This window comes from Microchirus variegatus, assembly GCF_963457635.1.
Source record: "Microchirus variegatus genome assembly, chromosome: 8".
NCBI lineage: Eukaryota > Metazoa > Chordata > Actinopteri > Pleuronectiformes > Soleidae > Microchirus > Microchirus variegatus.
This window is the reverse complement of record NC_139809.1, coordinates 16,266,911-16,289,525: the sequence shown is the minus strand read 5'-3', so window position 1 is coordinate 16,289,525 and position 22,615 is coordinate 16,266,911. Positions and strand designations below refer to the sequence as shown.

General features: G+C 39.6%; 1 protein-coding gene across 2 annotated transcripts in view; it reads right to left on the bottom strand.

The window, feature by feature from the left end:
- Window positions 1-22,615, bottom strand: part of ranbp10 (RAN binding protein 10) — a 40,275-nt gene that overhangs the window by 4,770 nt on the left and 12,890 nt on the right. Inside the window, exons 2-14 of one of the 2 annotated variants that reach the window (XM_083893373.1) lie at window positions 21,335-21,446; window positions 18,583-18,635; window positions 7,450-7,617; window positions 7,317-7,339; window positions 6,642-6,826; window positions 5,751-5,863; window positions 5,466-5,574; window positions 4,767-4,915; window positions 4,033-4,240; window positions 3,761-3,900; window positions 2,714-2,865; window positions 485-596; window positions 111-252 (exon numbers count right to left, since the gene is read on the bottom strand). In XM_083893373.1, the coding sequence (XP_083749499.1) occupies window positions 122-252; window positions 485-596; window positions 2,714-2,865; window positions 3,761-3,900; window positions 4,033-4,240; window positions 4,767-4,915; window positions 5,466-5,574; window positions 5,751-5,863; window positions 6,642-6,826; window positions 7,317-7,339; window positions 7,450-7,617; window positions 18,583-18,635; window positions 21,335-21,446 (1,655 nt within the window). In that variant the 3' untranslated portion in view covers window positions 111-121. The remainder of the gene's footprint in view (window positions 1-110; window positions 253-484; window positions 597-2,713; window positions 2,866-3,760; window positions 3,901-4,032; window positions 4,241-4,766; window positions 4,916-5,465; window positions 5,575-5,750; window positions 5,864-6,641; window positions 6,827-7,316; window positions 7,340-7,449; window positions 7,618-18,582; window positions 18,636-21,334; window positions 21,447-22,615) is intronic. The other variant, XM_083893374.1, reaches the window with a different exon arrangement.

The following is a 22,615-nucleotide window of genomic DNA, read 5'->3' as shown; positions in this document are numbered from 1 at the left end:
GTACAATACTGTTCCAGACCCAGGGCTTAACCATTCCAAACCGTACCGTACTGTACCAAACCGAAAACGTACCACGATGGAAACGCAGCGTTCACCTGTGTCTAACTCACCTGGACTGGGGCTAGTGCAAAAAGTTGTCTACTCTGGCAAAAGAGCAGGAACCAGACCGGACTCGGGCCATGAGCTGAACGCACTCTGTGGCCTGGCCCAACGCTAACATCAGCGGAGGCTGCTTCGGCAGATTTTGGGACTCTGGGAGCAGGAAAAACACACAATGAGACACAAGGGGGCGCATCATCCAAGCCAGAATACATCAGAAGTACAGACTATCCTAGAAACTTGATTTCATTACGCCAAGAAACTGCGTGGTTTTAACATTATTATATTAGGTTCTGCTTATGCCACAGAACCTTTCTGTTACCGTTTATAATAAAGCCTGCAGGTGTAGTTTGAAGAAACATATGTTAATGTGTGTCATCTTTACCCAGTATGGCGCTGTTGAGTGCGGCGCAGAGTGATTCTCTCTGCGTGGGATCTAACTGCTGTCCAACTGGGCAGTTCCACGGGTCTGAGTACGCTAACAGACTGAAAGCATCCTACACACAAACACAAAGCAACATCAATACAAACACACCACAGTTCATTTAAGATACAGGCTGTGGCATATGTTGGCATTAATGATCACTAATTACAACCTTTCCTATTAATGTAGATGCATATTCGAGTAATCGCCTATTAATCAAGTGTTTGACAATATTTAAAACAGGCTTTCCGATATTTTTCAGCTTCAGTGAATCATTTTGGTTATTTGAGAACATCATCATTTCAAAGTTTTGGACACAGCAAACAACATTTTTCAGACATAACATGAAACAAACAAGTACCTTTATTATTATTTTATAATAAATAATATCATTTAATATTTAATATTATTATTATTTGACAATTTTTACTTTTTTTTTGGTGCTGGGCACTATGTTAGCGCATGGCGCCTTTCCTTGACGACTGACCGGAAAAAGATGCGTGTGACGTCATGTTTACGTGCCACGTTTAGGCACCGTTTACCAGTTAGCTCCTTTAGCTCCTTTAGCTCCTTTAGCGTCGTTAGCGCGCCTACAGCCGAACTGGAGCGGTCTGTTTATTATTAAAGGAAAAGAGCAGCGCTAACAAATAACCAGAGTACCTGTGTACTGCGTATGTGTCTCTGTTTTTAAAGTTTAGCTTCACTTTAGAGACTCATTTTAACAACATTTTTTCCGGTCAGTTGTCATGGAAACATATCATGCGTTAACGTTAACACACCCAGCACTAGTTTCTTTGCTGACCTAATTTATCTAATATTTATTTTATGCTAAATACTGTCTATAATTGCAGTGAGGTGCAGAAAGTAAATATTCTAAAGATTCAAGACAGACCTTTAGAGTTGTTGCCTAACTGGTCACTGAAGTTCAGCATGTTTGTGTATTATTTATAAACAGTTATACATGTATATATATATATATATATATATATATATATATATATATATATATATATATATATATATATATATATATATATATATATATATATATCTCAATTTTATTTAATGTAGTTATAGTTTTCTATTTTATCAGACTTTTTCATCCTCTATATCGAGTCCGACTCCTATTATTTGCCATTTGAAGTCAATTGTACTGTATGTAAATCTAGCTGTTTCTAACTAATAAAGCATATTCAGCATCAAATGACAGAGAAGTGGTGTCAGAGAGACCAGAGACACAGATCTGTCTCCTCACTTTCATCATGTGACCAGAACTACGACTTAAAGACGAGGATCATGTCTCTGGGTCTGCACAGTGTGTTCATGACTAACAACAACAGGACTGTACACTTGGTTTGGAGTCTTCTGCCCTCTGGTGGTCACAAAAAACATCAACCTAATGTGGACATTTCCTCTGGGTGTATTTTGTAGTGATGGTGTTTGTTTTTTGCAATTATGTAATTAGTGTAAAATGGCGTGGTATAAGAAAAACTGCCCATGGTTTACAAACAACAACAACACATTTTCCCCATTATATTAAACATTTGCTATTTGCTTTCTCCAGGGACTGAAAATGGGAATACACTGAGCGTCTCCATCTGCTTTTATGTGAGAGTCAAAGATATTTTTGACGAAATAAAGATTGATCGGAAATAAAAGCACAGGCACTGGTTGGTTTATGAAGAATTTACCTCTGTGACTCTCAAACCGTCTGCACTGAGGGTGACAGAGCATTCAGCATCCTAGCATCTGGAATGTTCTTCAATTATGCCAGCGATAATTCACCTCGCTACAGCTTATTAATCCCAACTAAACACACACACACACCTTTTTAAATGAGCCTTGACTGACGATGGGACAGACACAGTCGTGTCTATCGTTCCTGCTGTTTTATTCCTTTTACTCTGCTTTTAAAGTGTCCTTGTGTATGAACAAGTATTACGTGGTCACATCTGCTCGTACTCGTTCCTCCCTCCAACTACACAACTTTTTATACACTCGTGGATTCCTCTCCAAATCAAACGCTGCTCTAGTTCCTGCAACATGTAAACAATTAAGTGACCACGGCTTTGAAATGGTGCCAACGCAAGAAATCTCTTCGGCCTGATTGTGGCATGGCTTTAATCTGCTGGGTCACATCTGTTTGTCGAGGTCAAGCCCATGTGTGTGCAGATGTGTGTGTGTGTGTACCTGTAACATCTTCTTGTGCGTGGCGTTTTTGCCGTATTCGCGGCACAGCTGTTCGCTGAGCGCCTGCAGCTCCCGTCCAAACTGGATCATCCTCTCCGTGGCCGCTTGGTTTCCTCCGCAAAACTGTTTGCCATTAATGCAACTCTCATCTGCTGGAAATGCACACACAAATAAGAACATAAGAAACTGGAGAGGAAACATAAGACGGTAAAGATGGTAAAAGTTAAGTGAAAAGGAAGAAGAAGGAAGGGGTAAGATCGATGGACAATTCTGCATCAATGAAAAGACTTATAATCGATCACAGCCAAGTGTTGTTATGGTTTTTGAGGGATGGATCCTTTCAATTTAACTTGTAAAGAAATATTTAAATACATATTTATCTGCTTATAGTGACAAAGTGAAGGCCATGTAGAAAATGTAGGAATCAACTGGCATAAACACTGACCTTGTCAGGACCAGTAGTCCTCACAGAAACTAAAAACCTGGTCCTAATGAGGCAGAACCTAATTTCTGAGAAAGTGGCGATGTTTAGGGGTTTGAGTTGTGGTTAAGTTAGGGTTATGGTTAGGCATTAACTGGTTATGGTCATGGCTGTCCAAATGAATGGAGGTCAATGCTGTGTCTTAAGAAGTTTGTGGTCACCTATACAATTTCTTTGTGTTTTCCATTGAAGGTCACACTTTTATTCATCAAAAGAGTTGCAAAATGAATAGAAAATAGTCAAGACATTGACAAGATTAGAAATAATCATTTTTTTTCAAAATAATAATTTTGCCTTTCGTTAAAGAACCAGCAAAACTGTTTTCAGCTGTGCTAACATCATTGCACAAGGGTTTTCTAATCATCCAATAGTCTTCTAACGCCATTAGCAAACACAATGTACCATTAGAACACTGGAAATGGGCCTTTATACACCTATGTACATATTCCATTAAAAACCAGACGTTTGCAGCTAGAATAGTCGTTTACCACATTAACAAGTATAGAGTGTATTTCTGATTCATTTAATGTCATATTCATTGAAAGTGTATGTGTGTGTGTGTGTACCTGTGACACCGTTGCCGATGCTGTTGTCGTCCGGCTGAAGGATCTCTTCGTGTTTGTACGTGCCGTTCATGATCCGCGCTGAGGAGCCCTCGACGACACCATTGGTATAGTGCTCTGCTTCTATTTCCATCTCACTGTCACTAACACACACAAATACACAGAAGTCTTAGAGAACCCATCACAAACACATGCCCTAACCCTAAAACCAGGTCTTAAACAATAGGTTAAAGGTATAATAGGACATTAAAGCCACAGTGTGTGTGTGTTCTCACCTGGTTTCCTGGGTGCTGTTGTTGCTGTGTGGCTTGGTGGAATCAGAGGAGTTAGATTCAGAGTAGTTGACTGAAGACGGGGAGGAGGAGGTGGAGGAGGAGGCGGAGGACGACGCGCTGGGGTATTTGACGCTGCTGCCGCCTCCGGCGTGGCTCTTTGACTTGTTGGTGGGAGTCACCCCGTTACTGCAGGTGGGGCTGTCCGCCCCTGGACGGAGAGAAAACAGTAACATTTTTTAAATATGTAAGACGTCTGCAACAGAAATGCATATTCATACTGAAGATAATGGACATTTATATTCAGCCATTCATCTCTGTTGTTCACACAGAGAGTGTGGAGCTTCACAAAGAGTTTGGCTTTGACATTTGTCATAAATAATATGCTTTTAAACTCTCTAAATCATTCTCTGTACTCATGAAGCTGCATATCTGCTGGTCCTGCAAATATTTAAAAATAAAAGTTGTTGCCTTGTTGATGAAAATTAATGGAATCAGGGAACAGGAAGTGCTAGAGTGCTTTTACTTTGAAATTAGTGCAGGACATAAAGTAAACCTTGAGAACAAAACATATTACAGATTTTTAAAATAAATGACATTATCAGAATGGCTGATCTTAGTGTGGAATGTGCAAGGAAGGAAAAGAAAAAAGAGAGGATCGGTCACTTAATCAGGAAGTGAACTGAAGCTCTCCCATCTTGCTGCTCCCTGACATGTTGTGTGTGTTGTGTGTGTACCTCCAGTGTGCAGGTGTGTGTTGCTGGCTCCGTGGCGGGGACTGAAGCTTGGGGAACCGGGGTAACTGTCCTGGGACTTTGGGGAGCGAATGGTCAAGCAGCGAACCTCACTATCTGTACCGTTCACCATCTCCACAAACTGACGACACCTGAAATGAAATGACAGAGAAGGTGTGTTTTAATGATGCAATTGCTAGGAAATATATTATCAGTTCCAGTACCTTCCAAATGAAGACATAAAACTTATTTTATTGTCTGGTTTGAAAGTCATGACTGTTGTGATTGAAATTGGGGGTAAGCCATTCTGGGATCAATAAAACTGTCTGAATCTGAATCCTGCAACGACTGAGCTGTCCAGTAGTTTAGTTTTAGACCCATGTATACACATATATATACATGTGTATATATATATATATATATATATACACACACACACATGTATGTATGTATATACATATACATATATATATATATATATATATATATATATATATACACATATATATTTACATATATATATTTATATGTTTGGCTCAAAAATGCCTCCAAATGATAATGTTCTCAAATTATATGGCGTAAAGAAACTAGAAAATAACCGTCTATCTATAATCGGAGTGATTACTGGCACTGGCATCAGTGTGAGAACATCTCCATCGCTCTACTGCTTCTGCTCTAAATCCTGTGAAGCCGTAGACTTACTTTAACATGAATAGTAGGTTGGGGTTGTGCTCTAACAGGCTGGGATAAAGCTGCTGTGTAGCCTCTATGGCTTCGCCCACCCGTCCTGCCAGCACCAGCTTTTGTATTCCTGTTAGACAGAAGAAAAAGACACAAGATACTATTTATAGTCGTATCGATTGAAAGGAACCAAAGTTTCCACAGCACATATTTGACGGAGAGGCCGGAGTGTCCTTCGTGGAGGCCACGGGTCACCCGGAATAAACAACACACACTCCCTCAGTATCAATAAGTCTGGCCACTCACTCTGTCTGTTCTTAATAGACATCTGGTCCTCTTGTATTGTTGTCTCTGTGGCTCTGGCGAAAGCTGTGGCGGTGGCACAGTACCCATGATGCACCAGGTAGCTGGAAACCATACTGAAGACAATACACAGAGGGGGAAAACATACTTATAATAACATACAAAGTTTTTCTTTCCTTTTCTTTTTCTTTGAAATTCACATTTTAAATCAGTTCATCAATCAGTTTCCAGTTTCAGGAGCCACACACATAGTTAATTAAAACAAATGAATACAAATAAATAAATTAATTAATTAATTAATTAATTGATGAATATAGGCAATAAATAAGGGAAAGAAAACTGTATAAACAGTGTGTATATGTATATGTATATATATATATATATATACATATATATATATACATACACATACATACATACACATATACATATATATGAGACAAGAGTGTATTACTTTTTTGTATTTTTTGTTTGTATTATATACACATATACATATATACACATATATATATATATATATATATATATATATATATACATACATATATATATATATATATATACATACATACCTGTACATACATACATACACATATATACATATACACATATACAAAAACAAAAATATAAACAAAACCAATAAGTTATACACTCTTGTCTCATTTTCAGTACTTTTGTAACAGCACATTTTACACTAGACTTTTACACCCAACTTTCCCAAAAAAATGCTGAAATTATCTGATTCTAATCTGACAGAGAAGGTCAGTTTTTCCATCACATACTGTAAATATTGTGCATTACTTTACATTCTTCTACCTTAGGCACCTTCTTAATTATTTTGTTCCTCGTTCCCAAACGTAAATAAATACACAAAGTTCTGGTAGTGGATCTTACTTCTGCAGGACAGCCTGCCACTCTCCCAGACGCTCTCCTATGGGGAAGCGGGCGATCATGCCGTGGATCTTGGCTCGCCACTCGCTCATGTAGTCCTCGATGTCAAACACGAACGGCTGCTGGCCGAAGTTAGCGTCTACGATCTCGCCCGGTGTCTGGAGACCCACGGTGGGATACAGGTTGGGCTGGAGATGACAAAAAGGTAATTCAATAATAAAGATAAAGAAGAGAGAAACTAAATATCTATTAGCCTTATTGTAAAAAAAGCAGAAAAAAACATTGTAAGTAGTTTCCTGTATTTATAGACATGTTTTAGGCCTTTATTGAGAAAATACACATCAGAAATGCAAGATTTAAATTTCTACCAATATTTAAATAATAATGTTTATATTTATTTAAAAAAAACAATCCATGTATTAAGGGACATTTTTGTTTAATGTATGAGTTAAAGTGTTGTTGTTTTATTGATAAATCAATTTTTCTGAATGAAAACATAGACGTATCATGGAACCAGAGCAACATTTGCATGTTTTCCATATATTGTGCATCCCTGACATAATAATAATAAACTATGTTCCAGTTATTAATATATATTGACAGCTATTTGGACACAAATGTTTAAAAAAGGGGTTTGTTTCACTGTATAAAAGCTGAAATGAGGAAGGGGTTACTTACAGGGAGGTCAGTGAAGGCCACACCTACAAGAAAAAAAAGAACAAACAGTTGAAATTTAACTTAATCATACATATACTATATATATGCCTTAATATACTCAGCATTCATTCATTTCACTTTTTCATTCACCAACCTAAACTGATGCCATTTTTGGTGTAAAAGCAAGTGTTGTTTATGAGGTTAACGCAGCAGCCAATCACGTCGCCCGTGGTGAACGTCGGGCCGTATGGTTGGCCAGTCCCGGAGGAGCAGAAGGAGTGGCCGTCGTCTCCATGGTAACCGTAGGAGTGCTTGTCCCAGCCTGAAATAGCAACACGGATTAAGGATTAATGTTTAATTTTATACTTGACCTCTTGTGAATAAAATAAAAAAAGAAAGTGTTGTTAGTGAAAGGCTTCAGCACAGGCAGTGTAACAGGAGAAAGGATAAATGTGTTGTTGTTGTTTTCACATCAAGCGGGAGCAGCTCAGTTCATGAACTGCGTCTAATTGTGGATCATGTGAGGTGAAGTAACGCGCTCGCGGTCACTCGTTAACTGCTGAGGGAAAGAAGACGGAGACAGTTACTCATTGACTTCTGCCTGCTCAGATTTTCCCATCCGACTACCACTGCCTGCCGGGCGTCTCAGGAAAACACTCTAATTCTCTCTCTCTCTCTCTCTCTCTCTCTCTCTCTCTGGCCTTGACAGTTTCGCCTGTGGTGCAGTGCCATGAATGTCCAGCAGGAGGAAGTCGTCTATGAGGAGAAACTGGTGAGTCACTGGCGTCAGGACCAGCAGCAGAGAGGAGGAACATGTCATGATTTACCCATTAAACTGCTTCCAAATTTCCCATTTTTGTCTGGTCCTGTTGCATGTGTGTTCTTGTGGCATACTGAGGACCAGTGAGGGTTTTTAAACAACAAAGTGAGGTAATTTTTACGAAGTGAGGACATTTTGGCCGGTCCTCACTTTGTCTTAATTGAAATCCCTTCCTTAGGTTGTAAACATGCTATACTGCTATATATATGTGTTTTTAAGAGTGGTCCTCAATTTGGTAGAAAAACCAGTTTGTCAGCCTTGGTGTTTAAAACACTTTTTGCTCTGGGGCTCCACCTGCAGACATTTTATGGTACTGCACTGTCATTCATGAAGTAGATATTTGTAATTGTGTTGATTTATAAAGTGGAAATGCTGGTCCTCACTTTGTCAGCACTTATACCCAGTCCTCGGTATGCAGCAAGTACAAGAGTGTGTGTGTGTGCGTGTGTGTGTGTGTAACTGTGAGCAGCTTATTCAAACAAACACAGTGTTATAGGTGATGCTTTGTTTTTCAGAGTCTGAACTTCCTAAACCAGTGGTTGTCAAACTTTGTATACCAAGTAAGAACCACCTGAGAAGAGACAGAGCTCTGGGAGTAACACCATTATCCTCAAGTTTAAAAATATGTAAACACAGGCGAGGTGGAGGCTATTATTGCAATCCTATTATCTTTTGTTGGTAGGTTTAAACAGTCTGAATGGTGTCGACTGTGCTGAAATAATGATGCCACTAAGTCGCCACATTTTCGACTTAATTCAGTTAGTGGAAATCAATTTACTACACCAGTGGTTCTCAAACTATTTATACCAAGTACAAGCTCTTGAAGTAACACCATTAAAGGTGCATTATATAATAAACCTAAAGGAACTGGCCATAAAATCCTCCTAATATGGAATAATATTCATATAACAAACTGTACTTACCAACAAAAACAGTACAGACAAAATATTCCCATTAAAAAAAAATCTCTTTCGGGCCGCAAATTTATGTTTTGAAATTATGTTTTGGCATGAGGCGCCACCTACCGCCGTCTACCAGTCATTGCAGTCAGTAGCGTCTTAGCTGCTGAGCAACCACGGGTTGCCCGTTACATCTGAACTACAATGGAAATGAAACAAAACCATCCATCCCTAGTCCATCCCTAGTCAACAGCTAACATTAGCATAAATTATAATAGATCTCGATCTTTACTGAGAGAACAGAATTGTGTGTCTAAAGCCCAATTTATACTCCTGCGTAGGCTACGCAGAGCCCTCTGCGTCAACGCAGAGCCTGTCAGAGAGCCCCGCGTCGTCTCGGACTGCACAAAATATTGCAGTGTCCGTCACTCCTTCAAGGGACAACAGAGGCGGCAAGAGCTGCGATTGGTCCTCAGGACAGGCTGAGCTAAGCTGCTCCGTGCCGGCTCACAGTGCACACCAAACGTCCACAGAGTCGGAGCTGATCGCCGGCGACAATGTCGGTGCCAAACTATAAATACCTCATATCTTAACACACAGCACATGTTTAGACTCTAAACGGCCAATTTCTCGCCTCAAATGATCTTAAAACGGCGTTCCGTAACATAGAAAAGTGAGAAACGGCCACTGTTTCAACAACAACAACAACAGTCTTTCTCTCTCGGACGCCATTGCTCACTGTAGCTAGAAGTACAACAACCTTGCACATCGACCCCTACTGAGCAGGAAATTGCATCGCGTATCCGTCACCACGACGCAGCAGTATGAAGGCTCGAGGGGTCTCCGTGGTTACGCAGTCGGATAATGCATTACGCAGTCGTATAGAAGTATAATGTGGCCTTTAGAGTCACTCATTTATGATAAAACGCTCACTCCTCGCTCGTTGCTGACGGAGGATATGCCAACCGTTCTGGCAACCTTGACTCTGGAGGGGAGGGGTGGAGTGGGAGGCAGATACACTCGACGCAGTGTTTTGAGTGTTGTAACTGTTTTTGGCCACATTGTTACAGATGGCGCCTTTAATGTTTTAAAAAACAGTGGTGTAAATAACCCTCTAATACTCTTCCTCATATACTTCACACATAGTGTATAGTGAGATTAGATTAAGATGAAGCAAGAGATGAGGTTAATTTATTGCTGGTATATACAGTAGATCAGTATTTGTGAAGTACCACCAAGGGAAGCTCATGTACCACAACAGTTTAAGAACCCTTGTTTATAAATAATATTCCTTCCAAGATTCAGGCAAATGATTTGGTACACATGATCAATACTGACTCTCTCTACTAAGTGAAGGGAACCAGCCTGAAGGCGATCAGGAACATGAAACTGAGGCTGATAAAAATAAACTTCGCACGTCGTTAATTTCATTTTTTTTATACTTAGTGCTTCATGTACTGTGACTTTCCTCCACGGAAAAGGCCCATCAAGTCACTTATAGAGTGAATATATTACAGCTGGAAACCAAAGTCTGTTTGTGATCCTTCGTGGCGTTTGTTCAAAGTGCCTTCATGTACGTTTGTGATATTTTACTACATAGTTATGTAGTAATTTGAGTTTAAAATAACTAGTTTTGCCTAACATAGGTTCCGGTTTCTCCATAAATTCAAGGAACGTGTCTGTTAATTGTATAAATGTCCAACAGTTGACTTAAAGAATGTCAAATTTGGACACCAGTGTGTACGGTGCTGACTTTGGTGGCGTTTGGTCAAGAAATTCAAGAGATATTGCATTCTATTACATATTTAAATTATCGTTGTTGTTATTTTAGGGAGGGAAAAGCCAAAAATAGTGATCTCACTGTCAAAGCATGGGTATATATAGGCACCTCATGGAATGTTTACAAATTAAAATATAATCAATATTTCAAAATAACATACTAGGATTGAATCATTCTGATCCAAATATCACCTTATATTTACAAACAGTTATTATTTTCCATGTTTGGCTTCTAAAAAAATAATGAAATATAAGAACGAGCCGAGTCTTCTGAACGACTCTTTGAAAGGAGCGACTCCTCCAGATCCCGGCTCCCTTTGCCATAAAGCTTATTCTATGTGACTTTTACTTCATCTGCAGCTCAATAAACAGTATTTAGTTAACTGTGCCTTCTGCAATATTTATTCCTGGGAAACTTCCTTGGCTATTAGTAAGAAATTAAAACAATTTTCACATGTCCCCAAACCCTTTAAAGACAATGTGATTGTGCCAGAGATTGACTGTAGAAGCCACCAGGTGCTAATTCCTGTGACATAAACATGCAGTCATTCTCATCTGACCTCAAACCACCTCTGTATATTTAACTGCCACTGCCGTTTAAAGACTGTAAATCAATCCCAGCATTCGCCTCACAGGACACATTCCTCAACAACACAGAAATACAACCAGCGAGTGGCAGACATGATCAGTTGAATGTCTATCTATCTATCTCTGACAAAAACATCCGGAAAAACAAAGCAGATTTTTAGTGAACGGAGGAGGGTTAGGGTTAGCGAGGCCAAACTGGCTGCTGCTGCTGCTGCTTCATGCTGTCCTGGTAATAAGAGACGACCGGACTGCAGAGACAACAGGACAAGAGCAGACAACAGGACAACAGGAGCTCCTGCGCTCTGCAGCGAGATTCCTTTACAGCACAAGTGCCAACATCACAGATTCACACTGGAGACGACTCGAGATCAACAGATATGCAACGTCTCTGCGGCGGATGTGGATCTTTAGAAGTCAGAGCTGATAATTGATGCAGATAAATATGTATTTAGCCAATTTTATTTTTTATTCCATCTGATAGAATATGAGTGCTTCATCAAAACTAGTACTGCAACTATAAATTATTTTCAGAATCAATAACAATTAGTAAAATATGAGAAAATATTCACATTTAAGAAGCTGAAATTCTTCGGTTTTAATTTTGTTTTCATGAAAGTTTTAATTCTTTAAAATTAACCAGTTATTGAACCACTGTCGATCTACATTTTGAATTTTAAAGAATTAAAACAAGTTTCTCTGATTTTTCAGCTTCTTAAATGTGAATATTTTCTGGTTTCTTTGCGCCATAAAACAAATAAATAATTTTGGTAATGGACAAAAACAAGATATTTGACAAAAATCAACATTTTATGGACCAAACAAATGCTCAATTAATTGCACATTTTAATTGATTATCAAAATAACCGTTTAGTTACAGCCCTACATACAATTAAAATGTGAAGTATAAACTAAAGCACGTGAAACAGGTCATCAAAAAACAAAACATTTATCAAGTTTCTGACGACAAAAATGTGGGATTTGCAATAACTTAGGTTAGTAATCGGGCAACCTCGGAATTAAAATCACAGTCCAAATCACAGTATAAGTCAGGAATAACGTGAGATCTTGAAGGCAAGGATGAAAACAACAGTTTACCCATTTAAAGAAGACGGATTATCGCGATACTTAAGTCAAGATACGATCATGATCAGCGCAAAATACTGAGTATTTGCGAAATCATAAATTTGCGAAATGCATCACTTTACTCTCGTGAGAGTGAGCACTTGGGCACCATCTAGAGGACTGAAATGTCAATTGATTTTTTTTTTTTTTATTTGTATCCGTTAAAAAATAAAACACTTGGCATCTCAAAAGGGATATATAATATATTGCGATATTTCAGTGTATCAATGTATTTTTTCCCACACCTTGTTGTTCATTTCACTGTAACAGGGACCTCAGCCTAACCCTAATCACGTGATACTGCTACTTCCTGACTTCTCATGTGATCCTGTGTGATTCGGCCAACCTTAAGCTCCTCCCCCCCGTGTACAGTATAATTAAGTCAACTTGTAGTTTCACCAACTCTCTGGCAGTGATTTGGACGACCGTCCCGCTGAGACTCATGTTCTATACTTGTGGCGTTTTGCAGGAATTCCTCTTCCTGAAACGACCGAGGTGAAAAGAGCCCGAAGTGGACAACAGCGCTCAGCTCCAGCTCACTGCACTGCTGCTCTGTCAGCGTCTCGCCTCAATCACAGCTGCTCCGCCTTTGCCAAAAAAAGCAAAGTAGGGCCAGGGTTTGTGAAAGTAGGTCATGGGTGAGCAGAGACATTATATGTGTACTTGTATATAGGTTTATGAGGGTATACGAACGCATTAGCCCAAGGCCAAATGTGTGGATTTGTATTTATATCACAAGCGGCTGTGGAGTGTTTCTGTTTCAACTGGAGTGCATACTGTCAGTGTCCATCATGTCTTCTTTTTGTATAAACTTCTCTGTGTCAGTTTGTGTGTGTGTGTGTTGAGGTATTAGATTAATCTGCTGACAGGGATATTGCCTCTAAAGCCAGGCTCACTGCTCCAACATGCTAATGGAATCGGCAGGCATCCACAGCAGGATCAGACACAGAGGTCAGCAGTGGACAACACTGAACTATTAAGAGACACACACACACAAGTTCTATGCATACACATATGCACATATACACATATATATGCACATATACATTTATGCACAGTGATGCCAAGTGGAGTCATTTCAAGATACTTTTTATTTTTTTTAAAAAGTCACCTCGCTGTCAAAGTGCATCAGGGCGAATTTATATTTTCCTCAATTTCAAAAATTCATTTAAATTATTCCTTAAGAGGTTTGCAAATATTTTCAACAGATCCTTGTTCAGGGCGATGCCGACTATTATGAAGGTAAATTTCAAGTCATTCCGAGACACTTTTTGTTTTTGAGACTAAAGTCAGCTCACTGTCAAAGCGCATCAGGGCAAATGGATCATTTCCTGAATTTCAAAAATTCAGTCAAATTATTTCTTAAGAGGTTTGCAAATATTTTCATTGGATCCTTGTTCAGGGTGATGCCGACTATTATTATAATAGAAAATGTCAAGTCATTTCCTCAATGTTTTTTTGAATAAAGTTGCCTCCCTTTCAAAGTGCATCAGGGCAAATGGATAATTTTTTTAAGAGGTTTGCAAATATTTTCAATGGATCCTTGTTCAGGGTGATGCTGACAGTCAAGTCATTGACAAGTCAATTCCAGATACTTTTTTTTTTTTTGAATAAAGTCACCTCACTGTCAATGTGCATCAGGGCAAATGGATAATTTCCTCAATTTCAAAAATTCATAAAATTATTACTTAAGAGGATTGGTAATATTTCAAGTTACTTTTTGTTTTTTGAATAATCTTTTTTTATATTGAAGTACACAGGAAAAGCAGAGATATTCCTTGTATACATGGTCAATAATTGGACTGATTAATTGCATGTAATATCAGACTCAAAATATCCAAAAATGTTACTGAATACGTATGTATTCCTAGTATTGTGTGATACACAGTCTTTGACACTTCACATGTGATTATGAACATAAGAGTGAGGCCAATCTAGAGTGAGATCTAATCATTCAGTCCAGAACACACACACACACACACACACTAAAGCTACAGAATTCAAAACAAACACTGGGCACACAAACACACCAAGTCAGTCGGAGTTAATGCAACCAGCAGTAATCTGTCTACCAGGGCCATGGAGGACCGTCTGTGGTGGAATCCTAGCAACCAAAAATATTTTCATAACTAATGTGTCAGCAGGTACGGAAACATGTCTGTGATTCCACACCGTTCCACCCCTTTGTGTGACATTTGACACGAGTGAATGTGGATGAGAGGGGGAGAATGATCTGTCTGTGTGTGTGTGTGTGTGTGTGTGTGTGTGTGTGTGTGTGTGTGTGTGTGTGTGTGTGAATGTGGATGAGAGGGGAAGAATGATCTGTGTGTGTGTGTGTGTGTGTGTGTGTGTGTGTGTGTGTGTGTGTGTGTGTGTGTGTGTGTGTGTGTGTGTGTGTGTGTGTGTACACTTGTATTTGTGACCTCATTAGGACCTTTTGTCTGGCATCAACACCAGTTGTCCTCATGGAGCCTGGTCCTCTTGAAGCAGAACTCCTCCAGTTTCTGAGGAACTGGTTAACTTTCGAAATAAGATTTGGACTGTGGTTAGGGTTAGGCATTAACTGGTTACAGTTAATGGATATGGATTATGCTTTGTTTAGTCTGTCTAAATGAATGGAAGTCACTGCATTGTCCTTAAAGGACAGCTGCACAAACCTGATGAGTGTGTGTGTGTGCGTGTAGTACACTGAACTTGCTGCGCCAGTTTCGACAGCATTCCACAAGCCGAGGTCACTGGCCAGCTCTCGACTGGTCAATGAGCAGGTCACACGGCCCCAGACAGGACTGAAAAACTCTCACACACTGCGATTGGCCGCAGCAGCAGAGCCGAGCTGCGATTGGTTCGTGTAAAGCGAGCGGGCTTAAGCCGGGCTCTGGGGCTGCTTTATGGCTCTTTATGGCTACTACACTTCCTCGTATGTCATCGGGGGGATTGCTGAACCATTCACCGATGTCGATCTGTGTGTATTCACGTGTGTCCGAGCCTAAATAGATGTGGTGAGTCAGGGGCAGAGGGCACGAGGAGAAAGATAACAGCGAAACAGGAAGAATAACAGTGGAAGACAAAGAAGGGAGAGGGAATTATCTTCTCTTTATGTTAGAAATTGTGATCCAAAGCCCAGGTCCACACATTAATGGGTAATTTTTGTCCTTTCATTGGAGTTTTAATTTGACCAAGTGGCAAAAAACGGGTGAAAAAGCACCATTAATTCTTACACTGAGCAATCAACATTCATGTTTTACCAAACGTTGCCATGGGTGCAGTAGTGTGGCTTTAATAGTTCGTAAAAGTTTGAAATCGTCTATGCTTGTAGAGGGGGCGTGTAACTGTATTTACATCAAATATGAGGCAGTATTATGCTACACAAATATTATTTACCAATAGTGGCGGGCACGTTAACGGCATCAACGTGGGCACATTAGCACATGACGCATTTCCATGACTGATCGGAAAAAAGACGCGGGTGACGTCATGTTTACGTGACTCCTGATTGTTAAAATGAGTATCTAAAGTAACGCTAAAGTTTAAAAACAGAGGCACACTGCAGTACACATTTGATCATTTGAGTATATTCCTGCTAATTCCCTGTTTCTAAGGAGCATATTCTCTGAAACAGAGTGAAGTTATGATGTCATTAATCTGCCTGAGGTGCTTTTGTCAGAAATTGGGAAGCAAGGGGCGCAAAAGGGCTAGATTTGAGGGTGAAAACACATCAAATATCCTCATAGCCTATGTCAAAATAAACAATAATACACTGAGGGTGTAACATTCACACAATACTGCAAACAACAATGAATATCCACAGCACAAGACACATTTCGATTTTGCCTTTAATTGAGCAAAGACTCAGGAACGGCACATTCACAGAAACGTGTCCCGACACGTTCGTTCTTTCTGCAGCTGTCAAAACTGCTCCGACCAAAATCCAAAAACCACATGCGAGGCCACGTGTCATCGTCTCCTGCTTTCATCTCCAAATAATCTCACAGATGTTGGAACACTGCCAGCTGTGAGTTCACCGATATACCGCACATAATCCATTTCCTGTCACTTTCTTTATTCCATTAATCTGGCCCTTCACGCCATGGCCTCCAACTCAAAAAAAACGATCACGGTCATTGGAATGAAAACAATGGACCGGTTGCTTCTAATCACCTCAACCTCCATATTGTTGTGTGATGTTAAGCCTGACACATCCACAGCTCTGTCAGTGGTTGATCTTAATCTGAGCGACTGAGGTCAGAGAGCCTGGAGCTACGAGCCAAAAAGTAATAAAAACATGTTGAGGGTCAAGTCGCTCAAGAGATCCTTAAAAGGTCCTGTGGTCAAAATTCAGTTTAAATCATTTGTGTGTGTAGTTGCTGCTTTTCATTAACCCAGAATAAGCTGGGTCAACTCTACAGGGGCCGCCATTTTGTGTTTTTACGACAGCCCACAGTGGACAAACATCTTTATAGTGATTATTTCCTCGAGTAAATCGAGTACGTGTTTGGTCCACAAAAAGTCAGAAAATGTGGATCGGTGTGTTTCATCAAAACCTTAAAATGATGACGTTCTCAAATGTGTTTGTTTGTCCATAACCAAAAATGATCCCGTTTTATTGAGTTCTTCGATAAATGGAGCAAAGAAACCATAAAAGATTGACATTTAAGACTAAGGGTGAATTCCAATTCCTTGCTTAACACTCAATCTTTACCCTCAATCTCAAAAATGCGCGCTCCCGTTAGTGCGAGTGCTGTCTCACTTCTCAGAAAAATTAAGTTGAGGGGCAAGTTTAAGGGCTGTATCGCCCTCAATATTGAGATTTTCCGAGACCACCCTTGGGAGCAAGGGCTACCCAGAATGCATTGCGTGTTTTCACATAAGAAAGATGGCGTCGAAAGCAGCGAAGCGAGTGCGTTACAAATTAAGTATTTTCTTTGTTAATAGAGATATAAAAATGATGAAAACCATTGTATTATCTTAGTTTAGGCCCATATTATGGATTACTGAAGTCATTGTTGCGTAACATTTATTTTTATTTTACGATCTTTTGTCAATAGCTGGCGCACACACTCGATCGTTTGCTATGGTTTACTTTTCAATAAGTCGTGGTGTGTGGTAACTGTCAGCTGAATATGTCCGTGGTTGTGGTATTTGTATGAGTATCATCTTATAACTAACTGACAACCTAATAACTTGACTGAAATAAAATAATAAATAAATAATCGTGACGTAAATGTGTTCTTCTTCTTCTTTTTTGGAGTTGACAGACTGGACGCAGCTTTCGCGTTATTCTGCCCCCCACAGTCTGAAGACGTATCTGCATTTAAGGGGTGTCCCATTTCTAAGAGACAAAATAACCCTCAACACTTGGTTTTGAGGGCCAGTTAAGATAAGGGTTGAGCTTGAGGGTTAAGATTGAGGGTTAAGATCGGAATTGGAATTGGCCCTTAGACTTAATTATCGATTAATCGTTGCAGCCAAATGCTAACTGAAGGCTACATACGTTCTCAAACGCACTTGGAAAGGAAGCGCGAGTGATATTCAGCAATAATACGAATATGTTGCTTAAACTTTGTGGTCCGCTAAGTGCTAGGAAAGGCTAATCATTTCACCAATTAATAATCCATTACATTTTTCTGGTTTCTTAGCTACAGAAGATGAACTGGATGACTGAGAACCTTCAAACTAAACAATTTTGGTTTGTATTACATTTTACAACATCATCATCTCAGGAACACCAATCAACATTTTCTGACCTTTTATGGACCAAACAACTACTCCATTCATCAAGAAACAACTGACACCACATCATTCCGGACAAAGTGGCTGAAAGTCTGGCCCCAGACCAGCAAACCAATGATACTGCTGCTTACTGACGTGATGAAGTACTCGCCATACTCTCCGTTTATTTGCTCTGACCTTGAGCGTCCTTATTCTTCTTCTTCACCCCATCTCGTCGATTGCTTCGACTACAGACTACGCTATTACTGCGACGCCGCCTTGACAGTGAGCGCAAACACCCTCACATTAAGAGTTTCAGCACTGACGTATCAAACAAACGCCATCCTCCTTCACCGCATGAGCTACTCACCAGGCAGTCTGTTCATGTTGACTCCCTGTGCTGACAGTCCAATACCCATGTACCTGCAAACACACAGGAGATAAAGAAATTACACTTCTGCTTTTTATACATAGATGTACTATATTGACCCCAGAGGACTGTGAAATGATTCTGTTACAGCAGGCACATAACATAGGAATATACTGTAGATTTAAAGGCAGAGAAGAATAAAATAATACAGCAGAATACTAATGTATACAGAATTACAACTATATGATGGTATAACCTGACCAGGACCAGGATTTAAATGGGGTTCTTCACAGCCAGCGCTTTGTGAGGCCTGTTAAGACCTCTCTTGATTTTTTTCATGTATACAGCCAATGTACAAATTCAGGGAAATGATGAGGTCATAGCCTCATAGTTCGTACACAGCGGGGGGGAACATGTCTTGAAACAATGCACTGTTTATGGAAAACTTTTTAGGAACGAAAGAGGGAATGCTTGTCGAGGGGAAAGGTCTGTTTTCATGAGGACGATAAGGCCTAAGGAGTCTCGGCTCCTTCCGACATATTAAGTACTCTAGATGGTTTGGCATGATCATGTTAACTTTATAAATACTCAGATATAGAGTTCAGGATTATAAGTTTTGATAAGTAGTATAAACTCTGGTCCAGGGAGAGAGCTTCACAAACCTCAGGTTCCTGTTGGACGCCGCTGTCTTACAGCAAGATAAAGAGCCAAAAACACATTCCTGACTATCCTGATGTTGTTTTAAATACATGAATAAATTAATACTTGACATAAAGCAGTTCCTGGGAGACATATTAACTATATTTCATTTGATATTTCACATTAAGTTTGCATATTAAGAACAGATGTAATGGCGTTAAAAGGCCAGAAGCTTTATTTAGTACCTGCATATTGGAAGGACTACATTTCGCATAATGCTTTGCAGCCATACATATAGTAGTTCTGTGTCTATTCTAGTTAGCAATAGATTAGAAATAGAAGAATAGAAGCAATCCTCAGTTGTAAACCCTTTTTTTTACATTCATTCAGTTAAGTCCACTACACTTTTAAGTTGCTGTTGTTGTTGGACGTCGTTGGATTAAACTACAACATGGATTATTATTAGACTATGGATTATTATTAGATGAGCTGTGTTTTCACAGAGATGCCAATGCCTTTTTTTACAACCACAATTCAAAACACCTGAAGGTATTTTCCCTTTTCTTCTCAATCAACTCTAGTGTTCCCCTTCATAGTGTGACAGCTAAACTAACAACACGACTTACTTGTGTGTTTTGGGTGTTTGCCATGACAACATTCAGCCAATTACAAAGAGACAACTACTGCTATTTACACCACTCCTTTCTATTGTTTGCAACTATTAGAGTGAGTGTACAGAAGTGTGACAAAGGTAAATACACTGTATTTAAATAACTGCGAGGCTAACTAGCCTGCGCCTTCTCATTAGCAGCAAGTTAGCATAATTACTAAACTTAAAATGCCAGCATGACTCATTAGAAAGTTTTAAACGGGCTGATTTAAATCACTAATGGTAATATAATACCAAATATATATACAAAAAACTATATACAAAAACTTCATGTCTAATAATTTAAAAAACAACAATTTGAGGGTTTAATTTGAGTTCATTGCCCAGTTTGAGTGATACACTGATGAAATACTCAAACAGTTCATGCACTTGTAGTTGACTATCATGGTCGTTTTTCCTGTCACACCACCTCGAACACCTACGTCACACAGCAGTGTTTCAGCAAGTAATCAAAACTCCTCAAGGGGCAACTTAAGTCACACACTGGAGCTTTAAATATGAGTTAATAAAGTGTTGATCCATGCAATGTCCAGTAATTGCACTACATTATTAATGCTGCTGTTATTTTGACTAGACCCAGAGCACTAAAGTGGTTACACAGACACTCCTTTATTATACTTGTCTTTTACATCACACTGCACTGCACTGCTCAACCGGAACTACAACAGGGAGTGTTCATGGTGTATCAAGCTACCCAAACCTTTTGTTGAAGGAGGATGGAGGAGAGTTTTGGTCTGGAAAGGCAGGACTCTGAACACCTTTGCGAGGTAATAACAGTGTCACTGGTACTGATATACAACCCCATCTCAGCCAAGAGCTAGTTATGTGGTGTTACGTTCGCTGTATGGCACTTTGAGAATGTCAAACTATCTTTATTAGTTTTCTGCGCTATTAGTTTTTGACACTTCTAAGCCAAAGGGCGTTAACAGTTTATTTAAGACGGGGATAAACATTTATCAATGAACGTTACAAACACTAACAAGATTGTAGCCAAAGGCTAATTTCTATCTTCTGTTCCTTTGGACAGGTTGACAGTCCCTAATAAATAAGTTAAATAACTAAAGCAAAACATAACAGCAATAACAGACAATTCTCCAACACATTCTCTCATGAGAGCTGTTAAATGTTGTACTGCTTGGTCTTTCGGCATAAATTTGCCGGACAGTAACTTGACAGATTGTTTACGTAAAGACTGAAATAACAGCGGTCCCAACACCGAATCTTGTGGTACACCAAGATCATTTTCACGCGCTGTTCATTTCACGTTCTGTATTATTCCATTCCATTTCAATGTGTTCACAGAAAACTGTCATTCAGATCCTCCCACAGACACAGTCAACACAAACCAAAACTATGTGTGATGACAACACAGACACTTTGATTACGTCGTGAGAGAAATACTGGCACTAATCCAGGGCTAGAATGTGTCTCCTTTGTGCTTACCCATCTCGACCTTTGCTGACAATCTTCACTTCAAAGTAGTAGATCCCACATGCAGCAGGTATTGGGTGTGTGGCTCGCACTGATGCAGCGTCCTTGTGGTTCTTACCGTGTCCTAAAAGAGAGGAAATACAGTGTCATCATATTTATATATACACACACAATACACAATTTTATGTAAGGATTGTGTAGCTTCACAGCATTATGTATACTTTGGCACAGCTTGAAAGTGCCTTTGATTTCAAGTACAGTACATAAATGGAGGTTTAGAATAACATTACACAAGACTATCTCTGTCAAGTCTCACGTGATGTTGATAGTCTCGACACATTCGTGCAGAGGATTTGGGAAATATCACATCTTAAAAGGTCAACCCAAGGATTTTATGAAACAATATCAGCTCTTCCAATCAGAAAATTGATTAAGCCCCAACATCGACATTTATTATGGTCACCAACCCGCTGCCCGTGAGCACCTGGACACCCCCCCGGGGAGGGGCAGGCGATAAGGTGCCCACTGCACAGTTCTAAAAATAGCAATGACAAAAGTGATGTAGTGCAGCTGTACATGAATTGCGCCACAGTCTGCGAACATGACGCCGTTTGTGAATAAAAGAAAGAAAAACATAAAGCTGCTGCTGCTGCTGAGGTCAACCTGGTTGTTAATGACGGTTGGTTATTGTGATCGCTCGTTCGAAGATGTTCAATGGAACTAAATCTTTTGCACCTTCAGGCAAAACGCTGACCATGAATCTCTGGATGTTCGCAATGCAGTGCCTTCTGTGAGAAACTAGTACTTACTTGACGTAAACTTTCTGGATGCTTTAAAGCTCACATAGACTGGTCCTATCGCACATGTGAGCTATGGAGGTCTACTTACAAACATTAACTTGTTTTTAAGGTCAAAAACCTCCTTGTTGCTGTAAATGAGCCGGCATAGAGCCTTCCCAACTGTCTTATGATTGGCCAATACCCGGAAGTGACGTAACTAGCACACCAGCTCTCAGAAGCGCAGCTGTTTGTACAACTAACAGTGGCAGTGTTTGAATTTGACATACTGCTGATGCTAAATTAAATTAAACAAAAAATGTGCATGTTTTGCTTATACATCAATATCCTTATTACTATTATCCAATTTTCAGGTGGCTCTCAGTCTCAGAAAGGTTTGGTGACCCATGGAGGAAACAGTTAAGTCCAGTCGTCTGTTGAAAGGTTATGATGGAATAATTGATCAATAGCGAAACCAAAAATATCCTGCCAACAATATTCAGTCTTCAGCCCCGGC